General features: G+C 48.6%; 1 protein-coding gene across 1 annotated transcript in view; it reads left to right on the top strand.

The window, feature by feature from the left end:
- unc13a (unc-13 homolog A (C. elegans)) overlaps positions 1-20928 on the top strand; it is a 33825-nt gene that overhangs the window by 6066 nt on the left and 6831 nt on the right. The window contains exons 7-38 of the mRNA XM_078108605.1: positions 196-250; positions 757-786; positions 1121-1310; positions 3634-4473; positions 4643-4736; positions 5424-5470; positions 5618-5696; positions 6805-6810; positions 6932-7006; positions 7113-7332; positions 8195-8422; positions 8644-8785; positions 8953-9122; positions 9226-9341; positions 9978-10141; positions 10255-10408; positions 10500-10568; positions 10663-10752; positions 10860-10994; positions 11779-11912; positions 12073-12158; positions 12712-12838; positions 13171-13267; positions 13940-14083; positions 14180-14257; positions 14336-14413; positions 14641-14729; positions 14882-15028; positions 15434-15557; positions 19251-19307; positions 19439-19519; positions 20598-20745. Of these exons, the coding sequence (XP_077964731.1) occupies positions 196-250; positions 757-786; positions 1121-1310; positions 3634-4473; positions 4643-4736; positions 5424-5470; positions 5618-5696; positions 6805-6810; positions 6932-7006; positions 7113-7332; positions 8195-8422; positions 8644-8785; positions 8953-9122; positions 9226-9341; positions 9978-10141; positions 10255-10408; positions 10500-10568; positions 10663-10752; positions 10860-10994; positions 11779-11912; positions 12073-12158; positions 12712-12838; positions 13171-13267; positions 13940-14083; positions 14180-14257; positions 14336-14413; positions 14641-14729; positions 14882-15028; positions 15434-15557; positions 19251-19307; positions 19439-19519; positions 20598-20745 (4294 nt within the window). The remainder of the gene's footprint in view (positions 1-195; positions 251-756; positions 787-1120; positions 1311-3633; positions 4474-4642; positions 4737-5423; positions 5471-5617; positions 5697-6804; positions 6811-6931; positions 7007-7112; positions 7333-8194; positions 8423-8643; positions 8786-8952; positions 9123-9225; positions 9342-9977; positions 10142-10254; positions 10409-10499; positions 10569-10662; positions 10753-10859; positions 10995-11778; positions 11913-12072; positions 12159-12711; positions 12839-13170; positions 13268-13939; positions 14084-14179; positions 14258-14335; positions 14414-14640; positions 14730-14881; positions 15029-15433; positions 15558-19250; positions 19308-19438; positions 19520-20597; positions 20746-20928) is intronic.

The raw sequence follows: 20928 nt of genomic DNA, 5'->3' as shown, positions 1-20928 counted from the left end.
CGTTTTCTCATTTATTCTCACATTTCCTTAACGATCCTTCTGCCACCCAATGTTTCCGCTCCATCTCTTTCTTCGTTTCTTTCCAATTGCACTCCACGGCTGCATGGAGTCAATATTCTTAGCGGCGAGTTTCCTCAGATGTGCCGCATCTCATATTCTAAGACGTGTGTTGTCTTTTTTTACCTTCACTCTCAGTATGCCGACCAAGAAGAACAGGAGCGACCGCTCCATGCGCCGACCACACAGTGCTGTGAGTGTCCTTTCTGCGTCCGCCTCCTCCGTCCTCCCGCTGTGTCCTTTTTATGCCTCCTCTCCTCAACACGAGTAGAATGACTTCTAGGTGCTCCGTGTGTGATAGATGAGGACTGAAATGCGACTGGTTGACAGCCTGTCGGGTTATGATGACACGCGGAGCGAGTGTGTGTGAAGCCCGTACCGTACCTGTGGCTTGTGTGTCCGGAGACGATGCCAGCGTGTGTGTTTTCTCTCTTCTTAGTTACTTAGCAGCACCAAGGCCAGCGGCAGCTGTACTGAAGCCTGTTTGGATCCAAGCTTTTTCTGTAGAACTCGCGCGTGTGGTTACTCCTTACACATATCCGAACATGCACGCTGACTTGTGGACCCGCTGCTCTTTTTATCTTTAAATAATGAGGTCTCAGTTCTGCAAATCTTTCCACTTTTGTTTATTCGGCTTCGTGATCTGTTTAATTTGCCGCCCGAACCTAATTGGTTCTTTTGGCTTTTATCTCCTTGCAGGTAATTGGAGTCTGTGGGGAGATCAGCAAAGTAAGTTTCTTTAATGCGTTTCTTCTTGTGGCTTGGAGTAAGTCTACATGTATATATTGTTTAGTTCCCCTCAGAGGCCGTAGGCAGCCATAAAATATATTTCTCTCTCCATGTGTCCTTTCTGAACTTCTCTCTCGGCTCAAATCTGAATTCTCCAAAGTCAATCTGGTAGAATTAGATTCAGTGAAGTGCATTGATCTCTGTGGTGTTTGGTGAAGACGCACATACGTTGGGACTATAGGATGGTAAATCAACCACAGGTTTATTTTTTGGTCTCCTCCTCCACGATTCTGATGATACCATTCTGTCCCGTCGTCGCTCTTCCTGTGAACAGACGAGGATCCGGACAGCGCCGTGGACGACCGGGACAGCGACTACCGCAGTGAGACCAGTAACAGCATCCCACCTCCCTACTACACCACCTCGCAGCCCAACGCTTCCATGCACCAGTACCCCATGAGGCAGCAGCAGTACATACACAACCAAGACATCCACCAGCTGGACTACGACCACAGAGCCGTGAGGTGAGGAGCGCCTGCAGGCACCGCCGAGCCACAGCTGAGTGTTTTCCTTTCCCTAAAAAAACACAAAAAAACCCCAAGGAGAAACATTTTGTTTTGGATGAGAAGAACACCAGAAGAAGAATGTTGTAATATCAGTTGTAACATCGCAGTGGCCATCTTCAGCAGATGTTCCTATTTAGAGGCAGCTCGGGCCCACTGTGCTCTCCTCTTCTTTAGAAGAACCCTGGCCTCAGTGTGTACAAGCACGCTGGGGCAGTATGAAGTGGGCCTTTTGTGGTTATCGTTTGTGTGCATGTGTGAATGCGCGTGTGCATGTCGGGTGAGTGAAAACCCCATGTAGCAGCTCTCTGTGCAGAGAGTAAGAGCAGTAAGAACATATTTTTGCAAGGTGGCAGATGATTTTAATTCATGCATCGCTACAAAAAGCTGAAGCCGAAGGTCTTTACCAGATATCAGAAGGTCAAAATGCATCTTTGTAGTGCGAGGTGACAAGTAGGGGACACAATGAAGGTGGTCCGTTCCAAAGGGACAGTGTTTTTAACACAAAATGCCCTCTTTGTGTTTCCTTGTTGAGCTGAGGAGGGACAGTATTCCAATACATAGATAGAGAGATATACTGAGTTAAACAACTCTGCTTCACTGGTATTCATTTAGAAAGACGTTATTTACACTGTGTGCACAAGGGAAAATAATCTTTTAATGGCCAGTATGACCAGTACGTGCAGGCTCAGCTTGGTTAGATCTTTCTTTTTGCACTGATGCTCCTCTCCCACCTCTCCCCTCTCCCCCTATGCCTCCCTCCTTACTCCTCCTGCCAGACGCTATGATAGTTTAGAGTCGGCCACCAACGGGCGCAGCGAAATCGACTCCGGCTCGGGGTCGAGCCGGCGCACCAGTCGCCAGTATTCTCTAGACAGTAGGCGCTCGCTGTCCGATAGGTGGGTCTCTGTACCTCCTCTCCAACTCCTCCTCTTTCCTTCCCGCTCTCGCTCCGGCCTGTGACTCCCGTCTCGCTGTGACGTCAGTGGTGGACTTGTCCCGTCCCCTTCGCTCGCTGTGCTTGCATGCATGTGCTCTTACTCTATTTCCTGTATATGTATATGAACTATTGTACAGAAGAAAAAAAAAACTAGTGCGCCTGCATCTACGGCTGCTGTTTCCCTCCTGGCGAAGAATCACAAATCTGTTTTCACAAATGATGCATCACTCTCATCCTTTGCCTTTGTCAGACTCGGCAGTTTTGTGTCTTTTTGTGTGTGGGTGAGGGGTTGACGGGTTCTGTGTGTGGGTGTCGTCTCAGTCAGAGACAGAGAGGTTAATTGTCGGAGTGTGTGTGTGTGTGTGTGTGTGTGAGAGAGAGAATCTGGTGTTGCGGCAGCCTGTTATTACAGCCTCTTCCTCCGTGTGAGATCTTAAGAAGAGCCCTGTCTTGTCCTGGGTGTCCCGCACTTGTTAATTATGAACATTTAATTTCCACTTGTTTCCACTAAGACAGCATGAGGCCCGAGTATGGGGCAGCCTCAAGAGGCACTTAGGTACATGTTCTTCATCGTTTCATTTCTGTTTCTTGCAAAGAAGCGGGGCAGACATGTGTGCAGACCCGTGCGTTATGCAAGCATTTGTCTCTGTCTGTGTCCGTCTTTGTGTTGGATGAGAGAGAGATCGGGAGATGGGCGACGGAGGGAGAGAGAGAGAACAGGGTTGTGTGAGTGCTCGTTGTGTATTCCCTCTGGCTCACAGCCCAAAGCCACAACACGGTTCCCTCCTTTACTGCTGCCGCACCATAAGTTATTGAACCAGCGTGACTGTAATCAATACGGACAAAACAATCAGTGTGTGTGTGTGTGTGTGTGAGCATTTTCTTTTGCATGCGTCTCAAATCTCTCTGTGACTCATGGTCTGCCTCGATGCCTAATAGCCACATTCATCATCGTGAATAAATGTTATTCCCTTCTTTATCTTATTTGCTCTGCCAGGGTAATACAGCCTGAATAGGTCCATTCACATATCTGATTCACTCAAAATGTCTTCTCGTGTTTTTGCTAATCGTGTGCTTTTGTATGCTGTGTGTTTCTGTATTTACCTATTACTAAAAAGATGATTCTCCTCGTAGATGCATCGATGCATCACTAGCCCAACCCCCCCCCCCCCCCCCGCCCTCCCCCCTCATTGGTTGGATAAAGATGCTCCTCTGCTCTAATTGGTTATCAGACACACGTCCCCGACAGTGTCACTGTGACAGCTGAGCTCCTCATTGTGCGGGAAACTCCCCCAGTTTTCCGTTTGTGTCTACCTAACGAGTGTCCGTATCCCCCCCCCTCAGTCCCACCGACAGCCGCTACGCCTCGTCGGGCGAGCTGAGCCGCGGCAGCTCTCAGCTCAGCGAGGAGTTTGTCGGCGAGGACGGCGGGAGCCTGCGAGGCTCTGAGTTCTACGATGAAAACGACTCCTACCACTCCTGCCACTCCTCCGTCAGCTACGGCAAGGAGGATTCCCCGGTGTGGGACGGTGAGGACCCCCAGGCCGTCTACAGCGACGAGGGCGGCTACCTGAAAGACGGAGGGGAGGAGGGGGCGCTGTACGCCGGGGAGGAGGGTAACCTCTACGGGGAGGGAGGAGAGTACCACTACGAGGATGAGGAGGAGATGCCTTTCGAGGAGGAAGAGGAGGAAGAAGAGGAGATGTATCCCCTCGACGGCACTCTCGGTGAAGAGCAGGAGGCGCCCTACACCCCGACGCCCACGAGCAGCGCCGCCGCTCCGACGCCGGCCCCCGACCTCCTGTCCTCCGCCAGGCCGCCGCTGGAGAAGCAGGCCACGCTGCATCAGCAGCGGCCGGCCCACGAGGAGCTCCGAGGCCCCCGACCCGCGGCCACACAGGGCGACGCGCCGGCCGCTTTCGGGGCGGAGGCCCCCAAGGCCCTGTTCGCCCCCGCCCAGCCGGCACTCTCGGCCGCCACCACCACCACATTCACCCCAGCGACGGCATCGCAGGCGCCAGCTCCAGATACCGAGCTCCTAGGGCCCGAACCAAAGCCAGAGGCGCCGCCGGAGGGGCCTCGGCCCCCCGAGCAGCAGCAGCAGCAGCAACAGCCGGCGGCGCCGGCGGCAGAGAGCGTTCCTCCGGCTCTGGAGGAGAGATTGGAGGAGCAGCCGGTCTCAAGGTGAACGCCTATATGTGTATATCTTATATATATTTTTAATACTCATGTTTACTCTAACGGGATAAATGTTATCAGATAATTCTCTCCAGAATGACTCTACATTCACTACATCGTCTAACAAAGAGCCCGTATACGAATAACCTTTTTTTCCCCTCAATCATTCATCTAGCTTCCCAAAGAGGGAAGTCTTGCCACCCGGATACGCGAGAGCCAAATCCAACTGGCTTCGCCTTTTCAGCAGAGTGCGGCTACAGCTGCAAGAGGTACAACCTGCACGTGTGTGTGTGTGTGTGTTTCTTTTGTTGCTCTGGTTTAAATCATACGTCTATTTGAGCTCAGTGACTTGTTGCATCGGTCTCTGCATGTTCTACTGTCAATGTGTTTTGTTTCAGCTTTTGTTGGTTAATGCAGTGGATGCGTTTTTTCGTGTGTTTAATCGTTTCCTGTTCACCCCTTGCCCCGTTTTGCTGTTTCATTATTTCCCTTTCAGTTGTTTGCCATCCTCGTAGCGATTTGCATGTTGTCCATTCCGATTCCCCGCGGCTGGGGGCGACGCTCAGGTGGGTGTGCTCGGTGGCGTGTTGATCAATCTGATTTCTATTTCATGTTTCCAGTGCAGCTCATAGATATTAACGACCCGCGTCGTTGGCCACACATAGGAAGACGCCGTAAGCCCTCGCACGTCTCACAGACGCAGACACAATTAGACGAGTGATCACGTGGACCCCCCATCTGGCTCTAATCTACTTTTATTTCCTTGATTCTCAAATGCACAGAAGCCACTGCTGATGTCAGCGATTCCACACTCCTCGTTATCGCCCCCATTCCACTTTCAATATACCACTGCTGTATTACTCATTTATGAGTTTTGGGAACGCTTTCACTCCAGCACCCTACAGTATGTCTTGATATTGCTGTTCTCAGTGCCTCCTATGGTTTCTCTCTTCCAGGCCCGAGGAGAAAGTGTCGGCATCGCCTCTCTGCTTTTATCAGCGGGGTAAGTAACCATGATGCTGTTACCACTGAGGTCATTGCAAATTTATAACTCGCCAGCTCATGGTCATCATAACCGCACGTGTCTATTGTATAATGGATCCTCGTTAGCTAATGTTGAAAGGTGCTCTGTGCATGTTTCCATCTCCAGGATGGGTGGCGCTCTGTACAGCATTGACAGTATGCCCGACCTCAGGAAGAGAAAAGCTATGCCTCTCGTCAGAGATCTGGTGAGCTTCTGCGCTAACCTCTTCAAACGTCCCGTGACTCTGTGTGTCACATCTCTCCGGTCCATCGACCGCTCAGCTCCGCAGCGAGAGCTCTCATACGTCAAAACCTGCTTCCGTTTCCCGTGTAATTCTCAAAGTGCCCTTTCACATCTGATTACCTTCCACCTTTTCTTCCATACTGCCTTATGCCCCACTGCCCTACATCCTCAACGGCTACCATACGATATACTGGACCTGCAGGGTCCGAGGACCCACTGGCACGGCCAGATGTTTCTTATGACTGACACTGCTGTCATATAACAGACCGTTTCATTGCCCTGATGCTGCCATCGCCCCCCTGTGTCTCCCTCACATTGCCTAGGAAGAAATATAAATCCTCTGGGAGTCACATATTCATAGACGTCACCTTATCTGGATTACTTTGCTCTATTACAAAGACGAATGAGCAGGTTAGCTTGTCCAAAATACTAATTATACACCAATAAACACAAAAATAGTACATTACATCACTAAAGCTAATGACAATATCCGCTCTCAGGAGAGAAATGTGGGGTAAAAAAAAAAGCATTTGCCACAGTAAGAGGGCCGCCCTCGGGTTGCTTTCTTTCTGTTCAGGCCTCGCCCCACACACACACACACACACACACACACACACACACACACACACACACGTAGTTTGCTCAGAGGCTGTCTTCATTAATAATGACCTTTGACTTGGCGCTGACGGGGCCTCACAGGCAGGTGCCGCGGTGTTTCTCTGCCTCGCTCTGTCGCAGCTCGTTGGGGCGTCTCTGGTAATTGATCGGACCGGGTGCCGCGGCCGCGGCTTAATGAGCCCTGATGGCAGGCCGCTCCGTTCACATATCAAATACTTAGCTCTGCTTGCCTGTGACTTCCTTCCCTTAAGGTCTTCACATGTGACTGTAGATTCTACTTTCTATTTTAATGTGGGTGTCCGTTCTCTCCAAGTCAATAAATACTGTGTATGTGCAATAAATGCATCCTTTTTCAACTATTCTCTATGGAATAATCCCCCTTCGTCTGTCTTGCCCTTTTCTAATATTACTTTTCATCCCTTGTCCCTCCCACCCTCACTGCGCCGCTACAGGCCATGGTGAGTTACACCCTTTTCTTTCAAAACACTGAACACCATTCAGGGGAACAATTTCTTTGTCTAAAAAAATGTGGGGATGGGCGCTGAGAATAACTGACCCGTCCGCTATCCTGTCACTCAGTCCTTGGTTCAGAGCTCCAGGAAGGCTGGCATCACCTCGGCCCTGACCTCCAGCACCCTGCATAACGAAGAACTGGTCAGTGCTCCTTTACACTATTTATTCAGAGTATCCCACGTCGGGTCAAAGGTCCTTCTAGCACACTCGAGCTGCCCCCCTGCACTCTCTCTCTCTTCTTCTGTAGAAGAGCCACGTCTACAAGAAGACCCTGCAGGCCCTCATCTATCCCATCTCCTGCACCACGCCGCACAATTTCGAGGTGTGGACGGCCACCACGCCCACCTACTGCTACGAGTGCGAGGGGCTGCTGTGGGGCATCGCCCGCCAGGGCATGCGCTGCACCGAGTGCGGAGTCAAGTGCCACGAGAAGTGCCAAGACCTACTCAACGCCGATTGTCTGCAAAGTAAGCCAAAAGTCAAACGCCACCACCCTTCATTCTAGCCCCCGAGGCACCGGTAATAAGCTGGATTTGAAATGGGATGATGAATGGGTAAGAAAACACACTCATCTCTCCGTGCTAGATATAAGGCCACAGCTTGGAGACCGTTAGCTTAGCTTAGCGTAAAGACTGTAAACGAGGAAGAACAGGGAGCCTGACTTTTATCAACGGTTGAAAAGTGAAGTTCATCAGGAAGCTTGTTCATCCAACGCTCTGCAAGGTAGGAAACATTTGTATTTCTTACAAGGTTTTGGGTTTATAGAAAAATCCACAGTAATAATAATAATAATAATGACATAAAAACAACCCAATCAGTCTTATCACATGGTCTTCAGTGTGAGATGTTGATCAAATACAGCATGACATTTTTACAGTAGCTGAACAACCATTTGCTGACTTTATGTTCTCGAGGCGTCGTGCAGATGTTGCTGCCGTTTTCTTGTATTAATGATGGTAAACTGTAGTCCATCTATTTCCTCTTAAATCTATTCGTCAAAGCCAAGCTTCAATCCCCCTCCTACACCTCCTTGCTTTCTTGAGAGGATATTAAAAGCCGTTTGTCTTTTGTTGTCATCCACCTCTTCCTGGCTCTTTTTTCACTCAGCATAGTGGGCCCGCCTCTCATTCATGCAATATATATATATATATATATATATAAATATATATACCTACGCAGTCTTCTTATCTGCTCTAAATTCTAAATAGAACTCTGTTTCAAATTTCCCTATGATTTGTAGAAAAGCACCCTGCAATTTTCTGCTATTCTATTCGTCGAGAGCCAACTTATAACCCTGTTGTTTCTCCTTGTGATTTTCACTGTAACCAGGAGCCGCGGAGAAGTGCTCCAAGCACGGCGCCGAGGACCGAACCCAGAACATCATCATGGTTCTCAAAGACCGCATGAAGATCCGCGAGAGAAACAAACCGGAGATTTTCGAACTCATTCAGGAGGTGTTCGCCGCCCCCAAGGCCACGCACGTCACCCACATGAAGCAGATCAAACAGAGCGTCCTGGACGGCACCTCTAAATGGTCGGCCAAGATCTGCATCACAGGTGAGAGGGGAGTCCAATCGGTTTGGAAACGGGTCGCCGAACGGAGCCGTCCGACGCCGTCAGCATCAAAGTCAGCAGGGACGGCGCACGGCAGGGGGGGGGGGGGGGGGGTGTTTGTGGGGCAGAAGAGAATAAGGTCGGGCGATTCAGCAGCCGTCTTTTTGCCTCCAATCGCGCGCAGCGGCTGACTAGCTTTGTTTTTTTTCTCCCTTTCTTCCCAGTGTTGTGTGCTCAGGGTCTACAAGCCAAGGATAAAACCGGCTCCAGTGATCCTTACGTCACCGTCCAGGTGGGAAAGACAAAAAAGAGGACCAAGACCATCTATGGCAACCTCAACCCGGTGTGGGAGGAGACATTTAACTTGTGAGTCAAGAACTTTAAAGAAGTTTTAACCACCAGTATTACATCAAATAAAACACCTTTCTTTAGAGGCCCAAGACGCTTAAAGGTCTATTCATCCAATATGTCGTTTTTCGCTCAAAACAATGCGTCGTGACGGTCGACCCGTCTGGTCTCCTGTCCCCTTTCAGCGAGTGTCACAACTCCTCCGACCGCATCAAGGTGCGAGTGTGGGACGAGGACGACGACATCAAGTCCCGCGTGAAGCAGAAGTTCAAGCGGGAGTCGGACGACTTCCTCGGCCAGACCATCATCGAGGTCCGCACCCTGAGCGGAGAGATGGACGTCTGGTACAACCTGGGTCAGTGGGAGGGCCTCGCAGTTGTTTGAGTGACTTAACTTCTCCGAATGGGATGTTTTCAGTCCGGTGACCGTGTTGCTGTGTGTCTCTGTGCTCTCCGCAGACAAGCGCACGGACAAATCGGCCGTGTCCGGAGCCATCCGCATGCACATTAATGTAGAGATCAAAGGAGAGGAGACGGTCGCCCCCTATCACGTTCAGTACACCTGTTTGCATGAAGTAAGCTCAGTGTTTTGTGTGTTTTGAACAAGTCAAAACTGGATAAAATACATCGAGCGCTGTACTTGAATGCCGTTTAGAAGAACTGTTTTTGTTTTTTATGGGCTTTCCGTGAGACTTTATGCCTTCGGCACGCGATGTTTACATTTTTAAATCGCTGCATTGACTTTGAACAGGTACATTTTACAGCTCACAGTGGTAATGCAGCCCACGCCTTGAATCTGTACTCGCGCGTACTGTGTTTTATCTGTGAGTATCTCTGTGAACATGAATCTTCACGCCTAAAACTGTTTCATTTACTTGAATGTGAAGTTCAATCACAGACTTGGAAGGCGTCACTAATCAGCCCGTATCGTATTAGCTGAACCTCAACAGACAAATGTCCAGTGTTATTGCTGCACATAAGAGGCCATAAGTCAAGACGGCACCTTGCGTGTGCCTCATAATGTAGTTTAATGGCTATTTAAAGCCATTTAAAGATGAACCAATGTTAAAATCTGCTCGGTTTTTTTGTACAAAAAAAATCTGAGATTACAAACAAGACGTGCGGCTTCTTCTGCATTTTCTCTCACCTATTTTTCTTTACCCTTTGTTCATTTGTCCCTCACTAACTCTTTTCTACTTTGGTCCGCGTAGAACCTCTTCCACTATGTGACCGACATCCAGAACAACGGCGTGGTGAAGATCCCCGACGCCAAAGGGGACGACGCGTGGAAGGTCTACTTTGAGGAGACTCCCCAGGAGATCGTGGACGAGTTCGCCATGCGCTACGGAGTGGAGTCCATCTACCAGGCCATGACGTACGAGACCCCCCCCCCCCCCCACACCCGGAAGCCTTATCGTATCGGCCGTGTGTGTTTTTTCATGCGTCATTAATCCTCTATTTGCCTGCACATCCCTCCCTCCTCTGCAGTCACTTTGCCTGCCTGTCATCTAAGTACATGTGCCCGGGTGTGCCGGCGGTGATGAGCACCCTGCTGGCCAACATCAACGCTTACTACGCGCACACCACCCAGGCCACGAACAACGTCTCTGCCTCAGACCGCTTTGCTGCTTCTAACTTTGGGGTGAGTGGCGGCAGGAAGCATTAAATGCAACATTTCTGTTCATTAGATCCATCGGCATTGCTTTTCTTTGCTGTGTGTCTGCCACGTGTAGAAAGAGCGATTCGTCAAGCTTCTAGACCAGCTTCACAACTCGCTGAGGATCGACCTGTCCATGTACCGAGTAAGTCCTTCCTCCCATCCAACAAGCGCACGGTGCACGAGGATGGACGGGGAATCACGTGCGTGTTTTTTTTTTTTTCTTTGTCTGACTGCAGAACAACTTCCCGGCCAGCAGTCCTGAGCGGCTGCAGGACCTCAAGTCCACCGTGGACCTCCTCACCAGTATCACTTTCTTCAGAATGAAGGTACCGTCCCTTCTTTGGTTTTTGTCTGTCAATTTCTTCGTTTTTTTTTTTTTTGCAGTACACCCACCAGACCCAAGTTCACTCGCCCGCTTTAACGTTGTGTTCAGGTCCAAGAGCTTCAGTCTCCGCCCAGAGCCAGTCAAGTGGTGAAGGACTGCGTCAAAGCCTGCCTCAACTCCACCTACGAGTACATCTTCAACAACTGTCACGAGCTGTACAGCCGCGAGTATCAGACTGACCCGGTGAGAAGCAGCAGCTTATAAAACATCTGTGTGGGTGGGAGTGAAAGCGTGTCTGTTCCCCCTCTCTCGTAACATTTCATTTCAATTTGATTTATTGACCTGACTGTAATTTACTACAGTGTTGTAATGTAGTTCTGGTCCGACGCTATGACGCTATGTTTGGTACCGCGTATTAATAATATCCTACGTAGGTTTACTTTTAGTAGGCTCCGGAATAGATTACATCGGATGTGTTGATATTAACAGATTTCAACATTTTTTGTTGTTGTTGATGTCTCAACAACTGCAGACTCATAGTTGGTCTTAGTAATCATTTCAAACTTTGCTTGCAGTTTTCTTCATTAATAGTTAATAATTACAAAGAGCTGTTCCCTGGAGATACTCAGACCTCGTTTTGAATGTTAAACATTGTTTGCTTGTCGTCTGTGTTTTGCTCAGTGTGTCTGTTAGTGGTGATTCTCCGTTCCTCTCTTAGTCAGCGGAGACTCTCCCATCCATCACTCCTGCATCGGATTTAAACAGGGATTTCTAGATCTTACTTTAAATCGTCATTAAAACGGAAACTCCATTAAGACTCCCGCGTGAATTTCAAATGTGCATTTTTCACTTGACTGACCCCTTGCTGGGGTTCGTCCAAATTCTTCACTTCCCCGTCCCTGCAATGCTCGGGCGTAGGTTTTTTAAATTTCATTAACTTATCCAGCGTGTGTTCAGTATTGCCAAAAATGTGTGTCCTGATCAGCGGGTCGATACCCCCCAAAGGAGTAAATGTGTGCTTCTCCAGGCTAAACAGGGGGTCGTGCCTCCGGAGGAGCAGGGCCCCTGCATCAAGAATCTGGATTTTTGGTCCAAACTCATCACACTTATCGTCTCCATTATCGAAGAGGACAAGAACTCCTACACTCCCTGCCTAAACCAGTGAGTCTCTCTCCCCCTGCTCTCCGTATTCACTCCCGTTTCCTTTCCAATCTCCTCTCCGCTGTTTGTTTTTTGCAGCTCTTATCTGCTCTCCGTGTCATTTGCCTTCTCTCCCTAAGTGCACACACTGTCCCCTTTCCTCCTTCTCTCCTGCATTCAGATTTCCCCAGGAGCTCAACGTGGGTAAAATCAGCGCTGAAGTGATGTGGAACCTGTTTGCTCAGGATATGAAGTACGCAATGGAGGGTGAGTGCGATGTTACACTGAGCCTTCACAGATCAACGCAGCTGCACGGACACACAAATCCGTGTGAACGGATTGAGATGTGTAGAGTTGTTTTCATTGGTTTGAACATGTAGAAGGATGTTTTAATTACTATTTGACTGCATTTTCATCAATACCTGGTTTTTGGATATCGGCCAATATGGATTACAGATTCCATAGCAGAGGTTAATTATTAAGTAAGTAAGAAAGTGACTGGGATCATAATAAATCCAACTATTTGAGTCAATATCTGACCGATAACAGCATCAGTGCATCTCTAGTTTTGGTAAAGCTTTTGGAAAAGTTTTTCCAAAAGATAGTTATTTAATAACATTGCTCATTAATGATCTCAGGCTTTGAAAAGTTAACCGATTGTGTAAATAAACAATAAATAATATATTCATCGAGTCTGTGAAGATGACTGTGGGTCGATGCCACTGAAAGCACAATGGGACTTGCTGACCTTGCAGGTACACAAAGCTCAAATGCCTGCAGAAAAATGTGTGTTAACTCGCGTTTGTCTGCTAAATTTCAGAACATGAAAAGAATCGCCTGTGTAAGAGTGCAGATTACATGAACCTGCACTTCAAGGTCAAGTGGCTGTACAACGAGTACTGCAAAGACCTGCCCTTCTTCAAGAGCAGAGTGCCTGAATATCCTGCGTGAGTAGCAGCTCCTTGAATTGCACTGCAAACATTGTCTGATTTGAGCTTTTTTGAGTTTTATACTTTGACTTTTTTTTATTTTTTATTTTATCTTCTATTTTTTTTTTTTATTGGTAATCTATATCCCACTAGCCCATAGCCTTCTATTTTATAGTGTAGAGTTAAATTGTCAATTGTACATGCCCCTTTTGTTATTTTGTCTTGTTTGTTGTCCATTGTCTCATTGTCTTACTGTCCAATGTTATGCAACAGCCGCCATGTTAAATTCCATGTATGTCTAACACATTTTGGCTATAAATGTTCCTGATTCCCGTTTCTGCTCTCCATAGGTGGTTTGAGCCATTTGTTATTCAGTGGCTGGATGAAAACGAGGAAGTGTCTCGGGACTTCCTGCACGGTGCTTTGGAGAGAGACAAAAAAGATGGGGTAAAAAATGTCCCGGCTTCTCCTTATCTGCCTTTCACACCTCTGCAGACGCCGAGTCGCTATTGTTTGTCCGTGCAGGATTACTGTAATCCATCCCCTGTACTTCCTCTGCCACGCTCAAAGTTATCAACCAAAGCCTCATCCTCCCTCCCGCTCTGCACCCGACACCTCCTCCCGTCTCTCTCCTGCGTTCCTCAAAGGCGACGGAGGCGCTGCGTTTTATAAAGCGACTCTTTGGAAGTTCAAAGAAGCGCGGTTCGAGGCTTGTAGTTAAGTAGCGAGACAATTCCGCGACGGACGGATGTTGTGAGTTAATGGGCTTGTTCCGTAGTTTAGACTGCCTGCACCTCGCTAGCGGGGCTCCCCAGAGGAGCACGAACACCGTTACGTTAGGGACCAGGTGCTAACCAGCAGTCAATCACAAGGAGACGGACAGGAGCTCCCAACTGTCCGCGGCCTAACGGGCTGCGTGGATGCTCGTCTGTAGGCGGCCTGAGGCCACGTGCACGCGGCTAAAATGGCGCCTAATGGTGTGTGTGTATATTCGGTCTACCAGGGGGGCTCCGGAGGTGACGTCTTGCTGGCTTCTCACCTGCCACTCTGACTCATCACCTAAACGCCTCTTCCCACGTTTTTTTAATCTCCTCGCACACCTTTTTTTCCGCCCGACAGTTCCAGGTCACTTCAGAACATGCTCTGTTCTCCTGCTCGGTGGTGGACGTGTTTTCCCAGCTCAACCAGAGCTTTGAGATCATCCGGAAGCTTGAGTGTCCCGATCCGCTGATTGTGGGACACTACATGAAGCGGTTCGCTAAGGTGAGTTTGAGTTCAATGTGCAGTCGAATCCCACCTTGTGAAGATCAGCCTGGCGACGAGTGACCTGCTGCTCCTCCTCCTCGTTTCCCTCTCCAGACGATCAGCAACGTGCTTCTCTCCTATGCCGACATCATATCCAAGTTGTTTGCCAACTACGTCACCATGGAGAAAGTGGTGAGTGGCCAAACACCGCAATGACCCCAGCTCGGCCTTTGAAGAGGAAGGTTGATCCGCTCGTCTTTCTGTCCTCAGCCGTGCATCCTGATCAACAACATCCAGCAGCTGAGAGTTCAGCTGGAGAAGATGTTTGAAGCCATGGGGGGAAAAGACGTGAGGGATTCTCTTGTTTATGTTCCTCTCTTGAGTTTCAACTCAGTTGTGTGCCAGTACCAGTTCCCTTTAAGCCGGGGTTTGCAGTTCGTTTTTGGTATCAAATGTCCAAGAAGGTTGTTGTAACCTTTCAACATGATGTGCTTCCAATGGTCCGAGATAAGACTTCACCTCCACGCCAATCATTGGTCATTCCCCATGTGTGTGCTTCCATGTTTGTCCGGTAGCTGTGCCTGGAGGCCAGCGAAATTCTGAAAGACCTGCAGATTAAGCTCAACAACGTCATGGATGATCTCAGCAGGATCTTTTCTGTCAGGTAGAAACACTCATTCATGCACAAGATCACATGAATGTGTCGTGTATTTAGACAGACCGTCACACACACACACACACACACACACACACACACACACACACACACACACAGTACACACTTTGTTGAACGACTCCTCTGCTTCTCCCCTGTAGTTTCCAGCCTCACATAGAGGAGAACGTGAAGCAGATGGGGGACATTTTGGCGCAGGTGAAGGGAACCTCAAATGTGGGAAACGCCAGCAGCGTTGCACAGGACGCTGACAACGTCCTGCAGCCCATCATGGAGTTCCTTGACAGCAAGTGAGGCCATTTAAAAAAGGGAATGTTCAAGTCATTATTTTACCCGCAAACTTTGTCTCTGAACGCCAGTTGAAGGTATGTTTTCACTGGTCATCATAGTGGAGGTCAATGTGCAGATGTGGGTGAAGCTAAGTGGCTAACAGCGTTTCACACACACAAGTTCATTATTTTATAGTAGTTTCTCTACTTTTGGGAGAAACCTCAACGTGATTCCATTGCCTTTTTTCCGATTTTGCCAAGTTAATATTATCCCTGAATATAAGATGGAGATATAAGGGACTAATAAAGATTCCTGCCTGGTGAATAGAAGGAGAAATTCTTAGCGTTGAAGAAACACGGCGCTTGCCTCCATCTGCTGCTTGTTATTCATCACTCCTTCCTGTCGCCCCCCCTTCTCCCTGCCAGCTTGACTCTGTTTGCTAAGATCTGTGAGAAGACCGTGCTGAAGCGCGTGCTGAAGGAGCTGTGGAAGCTGGTGATGAACACCATGGAGAAGACCATTGTCCTGCCGCCGCTCACGGACCAAACGGTGAGAGCGCGCGGACGCACACCGAGACGTGCACGGCCTCACAAACGCACACACGGCAGCGATGCCGAGCCGCACACCGTATAGGCACTCGACGCCGACTGTGCCCGCTGCTCATGCACGAAATGATTATCTCCTTTTTAATGTTGCTGAGTATCCACATATGTGCGCGTGGGGATGTTGCTGTGGAGATGTACGAATAGAGGGAAAGATTATCAGCTAAACCTGGAACGCACACGTTCCTGAACGCACACCTCCAAACTGCTGAGGCAGTGTCAAACGTACGAGGAGGAGGAGGAGGAGGAAGAGGAGAGTAAGGAAAGGAAATGCAAAGGCAGACATTTTGTGCGTGTTGCGATTCAAGATGGCCCTCCTATAAGCGACCGGTCTCCGTATGGCAACCTGACACACACATTATACTTAACCCGTCGCCCCGGGTGCCTTCGTCCATACAAACGCTCAAGGCGAAATGCTTCCCTTAAAGCTGAAAAGGAGTGCACCATATCATTCTTGCACCGGCTCATGGCTGCTCTCCAGTAATGTCAGCCAGACAATTATCCGGAGAGATTTCTGATTTCTGAGTAACTCATGTCAAGTGGCAGAGAATATTTGCCCAAAAAGGATCTGACCCACTTCCAAAAAAAACTCCCCAAAAGAATCACTGCATTTTGGAAAGCAGCCTCTTGTTTTATTTTGTTTTGGATATATGTGTTCTTATTTGTGTTTGGTTATGAATTAAAGAGCCTCATATCATTTATAACAGAGTGATAATTAATCTCTGGGTACCGTGTTCTGTGCTTTCCAGTCATCAAAACCACTGGCTGAGCCTCAGTTAGCGCCCGACTAACTAACCCCAAGTGGCTGTTAAAGGCCCAAACTCTCATTGTCTCAATCCCGACACACTTCGTAGTACTAAAGTAACGAAACCACCGGCCCCTCACTTCTCCACCTGCACGTAGTCCAGGCTTCACACATCCATTGGTCCACGTCCCTCCAGCCCGAGGGCCCAAACTTGTGTTTTTCATTAATTTTTTTTTTATTGATGTGGGGCTCTTTGCAGCTTGACTGACCCTTTTCTCTGGTTGTTGTTGTTGTTGTTGTTGTGATTACTATTACATCCCGCTCCCACCGCTCTTCCTCCACAGATGATTGTAAGTACAGCACTCCTGCGTGTGTGTCTGTCTGTCCGTCCACGGTGGTTGGTCCTTTGGCTAAATGTGGCTGCGATCGTCCCCTGTTTTTTTTGACCCCACATCACACCCTGTCCCCCTCTCTGGCAGCCTCTCAGATCTGTCCCGATCTGTCTCTTTCTTGTTCTTCCTCTACTCCTTCCTCTCTTTTTCTTCCTCCTCCTCTCCTTGCCTCCTCCCTCTTCTCTTCACCTTCCTCCAACACTGTCTCTCCTCCAACAAGACAGAAGCATGGTGCATTCCTGACTGGTTTCTGATCAGTCTGGTCCCACAAACCTTTCAAAAAATCCCCACCCCCCTCAAACCTCCCCTTCGTCTGGTGTCTCTTTTTTCCCCGAACTCTCTCCTCAGACAGGAAGTGGTTCTCCTCTCTTCCGCGTTGCCTTGTTTCCTCCTCGTGCATCGTCTCATTACACTGGGACTCGGGTGGGGTGACTCTGACCTCTTGGCGCCTCGGTATCTGATGCCCCCCCCCCCACCTCAAACACACACTCCTCCTCCCTCCCTCCCTCACTGTCCCCACCTGTCCCACCTGTTTGAACTGTTCCCCCCCTCTTCCCGCCGCCCACTGTGGGTGTGTTGCTTGCGTCTGATCTATTTGAACTCAGCATACCGAGCCGCCGCGCTGTGCTGTACGTCCCTGCAGGCCTGTCGTTGTTGGTCCGTCCCGGTTTGAGTTGATGTTCTGTCGTTGGTTGTGATGCTGGTGTTGTGTCACTGGTCCCGGATGCGCAGAACGCGCTTTTCTAACCAGATGTTGTCGGTTCCAGCCTTAATGTCTTTGACCCGTCTATTCCGCGGTGTGCTTGATGATGCAGGAAGTGACGTGTTTCCCGAGGAACATACTTGACGTGTGTTTCTGGGCAGCGTTTATTTATTGTGTCTTTTCCAGTGCGGTGAGGGAACTAATTAATTAGCTTAACTTAAAGACCATTAGCGGCGGGGAAGCAGCTAGCGCGGCTTCCTCCAGTTCACCAGAACCTCCAAAGAAGAAGCAACGTGTTCCGACTCATCAGCTCTTTCTGTACACAAACATTTCAATGGAAAACTGTGGATCTATTTAGAGTTACACGCCCTAACTGTTTCCTGGAAGTGGCAGCCGGGAACAGAGCCGTGACACGGTTACACCGCTCACAAAGTCACTTCTCCACTTCAACAAACGGGACACAAAGTGTTCATTTGTGAGCTGAGAGATGGATGGACGCCAAGCTAGCTGGTTGCCCCGGTGTCCCCTCCGTGTGCTAACACGAGCTAATCACCTCCCCGCGCTAGCACAGATATCTTCACACCCAAGTCTGCGTACGAAAGGCGGGAAAAGCGGTGCGTTTTATCAGCATGCGTTTCCTCCCGTCAGCATGTGTGCTGATTTGTTGTCTGGCCTCGGAGGTAAATCTGATCAGGCTCTCTAAAAAGGAGTCGACGTCGAACAGCGGTGGCGAGAATGCTCTATTTTGTTTCTCCGTTTTGCACGTGTGCACTTGAAAGGCCTGTTTCTCACGTGGGACCGGCCACTGCTTGAAGTATTAACCACATGCTCTCTTTCCAGGGGAGACTGAAGAATGCTTCTCACAGCGATGTAAGGACTACACCCCTTTAGATCAATGTGTCTTGTCCCTCCCCTTGTCTTCTCTACGTGTCTCCCCGTCTACCTCCCTCAGCTCGCCAGTCAAACAAGCGGTGGAACTGTTGATTATTCGCCTTTTCGTTTTTGCACGATGTTCCTCCGCGGCGCGGTTAATGTGCTGTAGGAGTAGCTGCCTTCACTCGCAGCTCCACCACAGGTCACACACTCAAATCCACGTGCGTGCCATCTGCGGCAGAAACGCACCACAAAAGGACGAGGAGGTCAACCGTCGCTTAATTTGACTTCAGAAACAATAAGCTGTTTTGTTCTTCGCTGCAACACAGTAGGAACGGCGGCGCGAGTCAAATCTGCTGAGCTTCACAAGCCGCATGAGGCCAATTAAGGGATTTGGGGACCTTTGACCTGGATCACATGGCACATTTTAGCTGCAGGAATGTGCTCGTAGGGCGAGAATATTTGGTGTAACAACTCGGGCGCACATGGCGATACATTCGATTTGCATTAGGCCAGACGTCCAATAAACACCTGCTGTGTGTGCATGTGTGTCCCTGAGTGCACGAGTGTGACTCCTTTCTCGCCCCCACTACGAGCTGAGCCACGTTCCCTTTGTACTGACGTGTCTGTGTGTGTGTGTGTGTGTGTGTGTGTGTGTGTGTGTGTGTGTTAGGATTTGTGCAGCGGCGTGTACTATTTTCAAATGAATAAAACAAAGATAAGTGTGATAGCAGCACTTAAAGGAAAAAGCACCATGATAAAAAGCGGCTTAGAGTGGCTGAATGTGTGTGTGTGTGTGTGTGTGTCTCAGAATCGTTTGCTGTCCTCCGTGTGACAATAAGTCGTTTACTGCTGCCCTGCATTGTCCCGATAATAACAACGCTCCTCTCCACCTGTCCTCCATCTGTCCCGCCGTCTCTTTCCCAGGGCACTCAGCTCATCTTCAACGCTGCCAAGGAGCTGGGACAACTGTCCAAGCTGAAGGTACGATGTGCGTTCGCACCGCTGTGCTCGGCTCAAATCTCTTAATTGCGTGGACAGAGCAGGAGGAACCAGGCGCATCCTGTGAACGGACGCGCGCGTGATCTCCGTGCTTTTGTCTCTGTCGTCCTCAGGAGCACATGGTTCGGGAGGAGGCCAAAGCGCTCAGCCCCAAGCAGTGTGCTGTGATCGAGCTCGCCCTGGACACCATCAAGGTACGAACACGTCGCTTTATGTGCACCTTCTCAAACTGTCAGCGGCTGCCTCGAAGGCTCCGCGATGAACCCATTTGGCTCGGTGGAAATTGGCGCTTTGGTTTTTAAAGTCATCTTTGCGTTCTAGATGCTGTTTCGTGTGTAATTGTGCGGCCTTTAAGCACTGCTCTGCGTTAAAGTTAAAACTTCATTTAGAATCATTTTTCCACGGTTACTCGTATGTGCATGTGAGCTATCTACTAGGCAAAGCATGGCAATGAAAAAAAAAATAAAGGATAATCCTGCTGTGGCTGTTTCAATTAGATGCAAATGAAATCAGTGGTGACCATGGCAACCAGACCTCCAGGTGAGAGCATGTTCCCTTTCCGGAGGTGTTTTTCTCTTAAAAAACTCGACCCGACAAAACTCAGAGATGCAATCATTCCTTTGAAAAGGCAGGAAGAACATGAAAAAATGTAGTTGACACCCATCAAGCTAAAAATCCTGATTTTACCTTTTCTATACTTTTTGAGATGGTTTTGAAAAAAGGTGAATAAACATGTTTAAAATGGCTATTTTCCAAAAGCATGTTTTAGAGAGATTATTATATTATTTAATTAATGAAAAGCATTGATGGTGGATCCAGACTTTTTACAGAGACAGAAAACACTTTTAAGGTTTTCAAGCCGCTTTAACATTTTTAATTAGGCTGCAACAATAAATAAAATAATCATTTGAATATTAAAAAAAAAACTTTAGCCCACAAAATGTCTGCATTTTTCAACAATCAAATTTAGTTTTTGAACTATTTCCCATTGATTGACTAACAGCAATCAGTTTCAGCTTTTAGATCACTTCTAAAACACTTTTATAAACGGGTCTTTTTTGTGAATCACTCCCTATCCCAAGTTTCGTTCTGACCTGTTTAATTACTGTTTGGTGTGATTAGTTGTATCTGGTTTCCCTATAAAACACCTTTTATTTCTATCTTTAGTCTTCAGGGTTTTGCATTTCGCACTTATTTTACATTTTATAAAAAAAGAAGGTTATTGTTATCATACTAACTCCCGTCTTGTCCTTTTGTCTTTGTGTGTCTCAGCAATACTTCCATGCCGGTGGTGTCGGTCTGAAGAAGACCTTCCTGGAGAAGAGTCCTGACCTGCTGTCTCTGCACTACGCCCTGTCCCTCTACACGCAGGCGACGGACAAACTCATTCGGACTTTTGTCCAGTCACAGAACGCACAAGGTAAAATAACCGTCTCTTGGTTCTCTTTATTTCCAGTATCTGAGACATTCATGTCTGATGTCACTTAATTCTGTGATTGAGACCAGCACGTCTCCGCCTCTCAGCGGACCCACTCCTCCGATATTAAGGTTTCCCAAACGCTTCAACTCTATATCCGGAAAATATCTCCCGTGCTTTGTAGAG

Source organism: Gasterosteus aculeatus, chromosome 8, assembly GCF_964276395.1.
Source record: "Gasterosteus aculeatus chromosome 8, fGasAcu3.hap1.1, whole genome shotgun sequence".
Lineage (NCBI taxonomy): Eukaryota > Metazoa > Chordata > Actinopteri > Perciformes > Gasterosteidae > Gasterosteus > Gasterosteus aculeatus.
The sequence above is the reverse complement of the archived record's forward strand: the minus strand, read 5'-3'. Positions and strand labels throughout refer to the sequence as shown.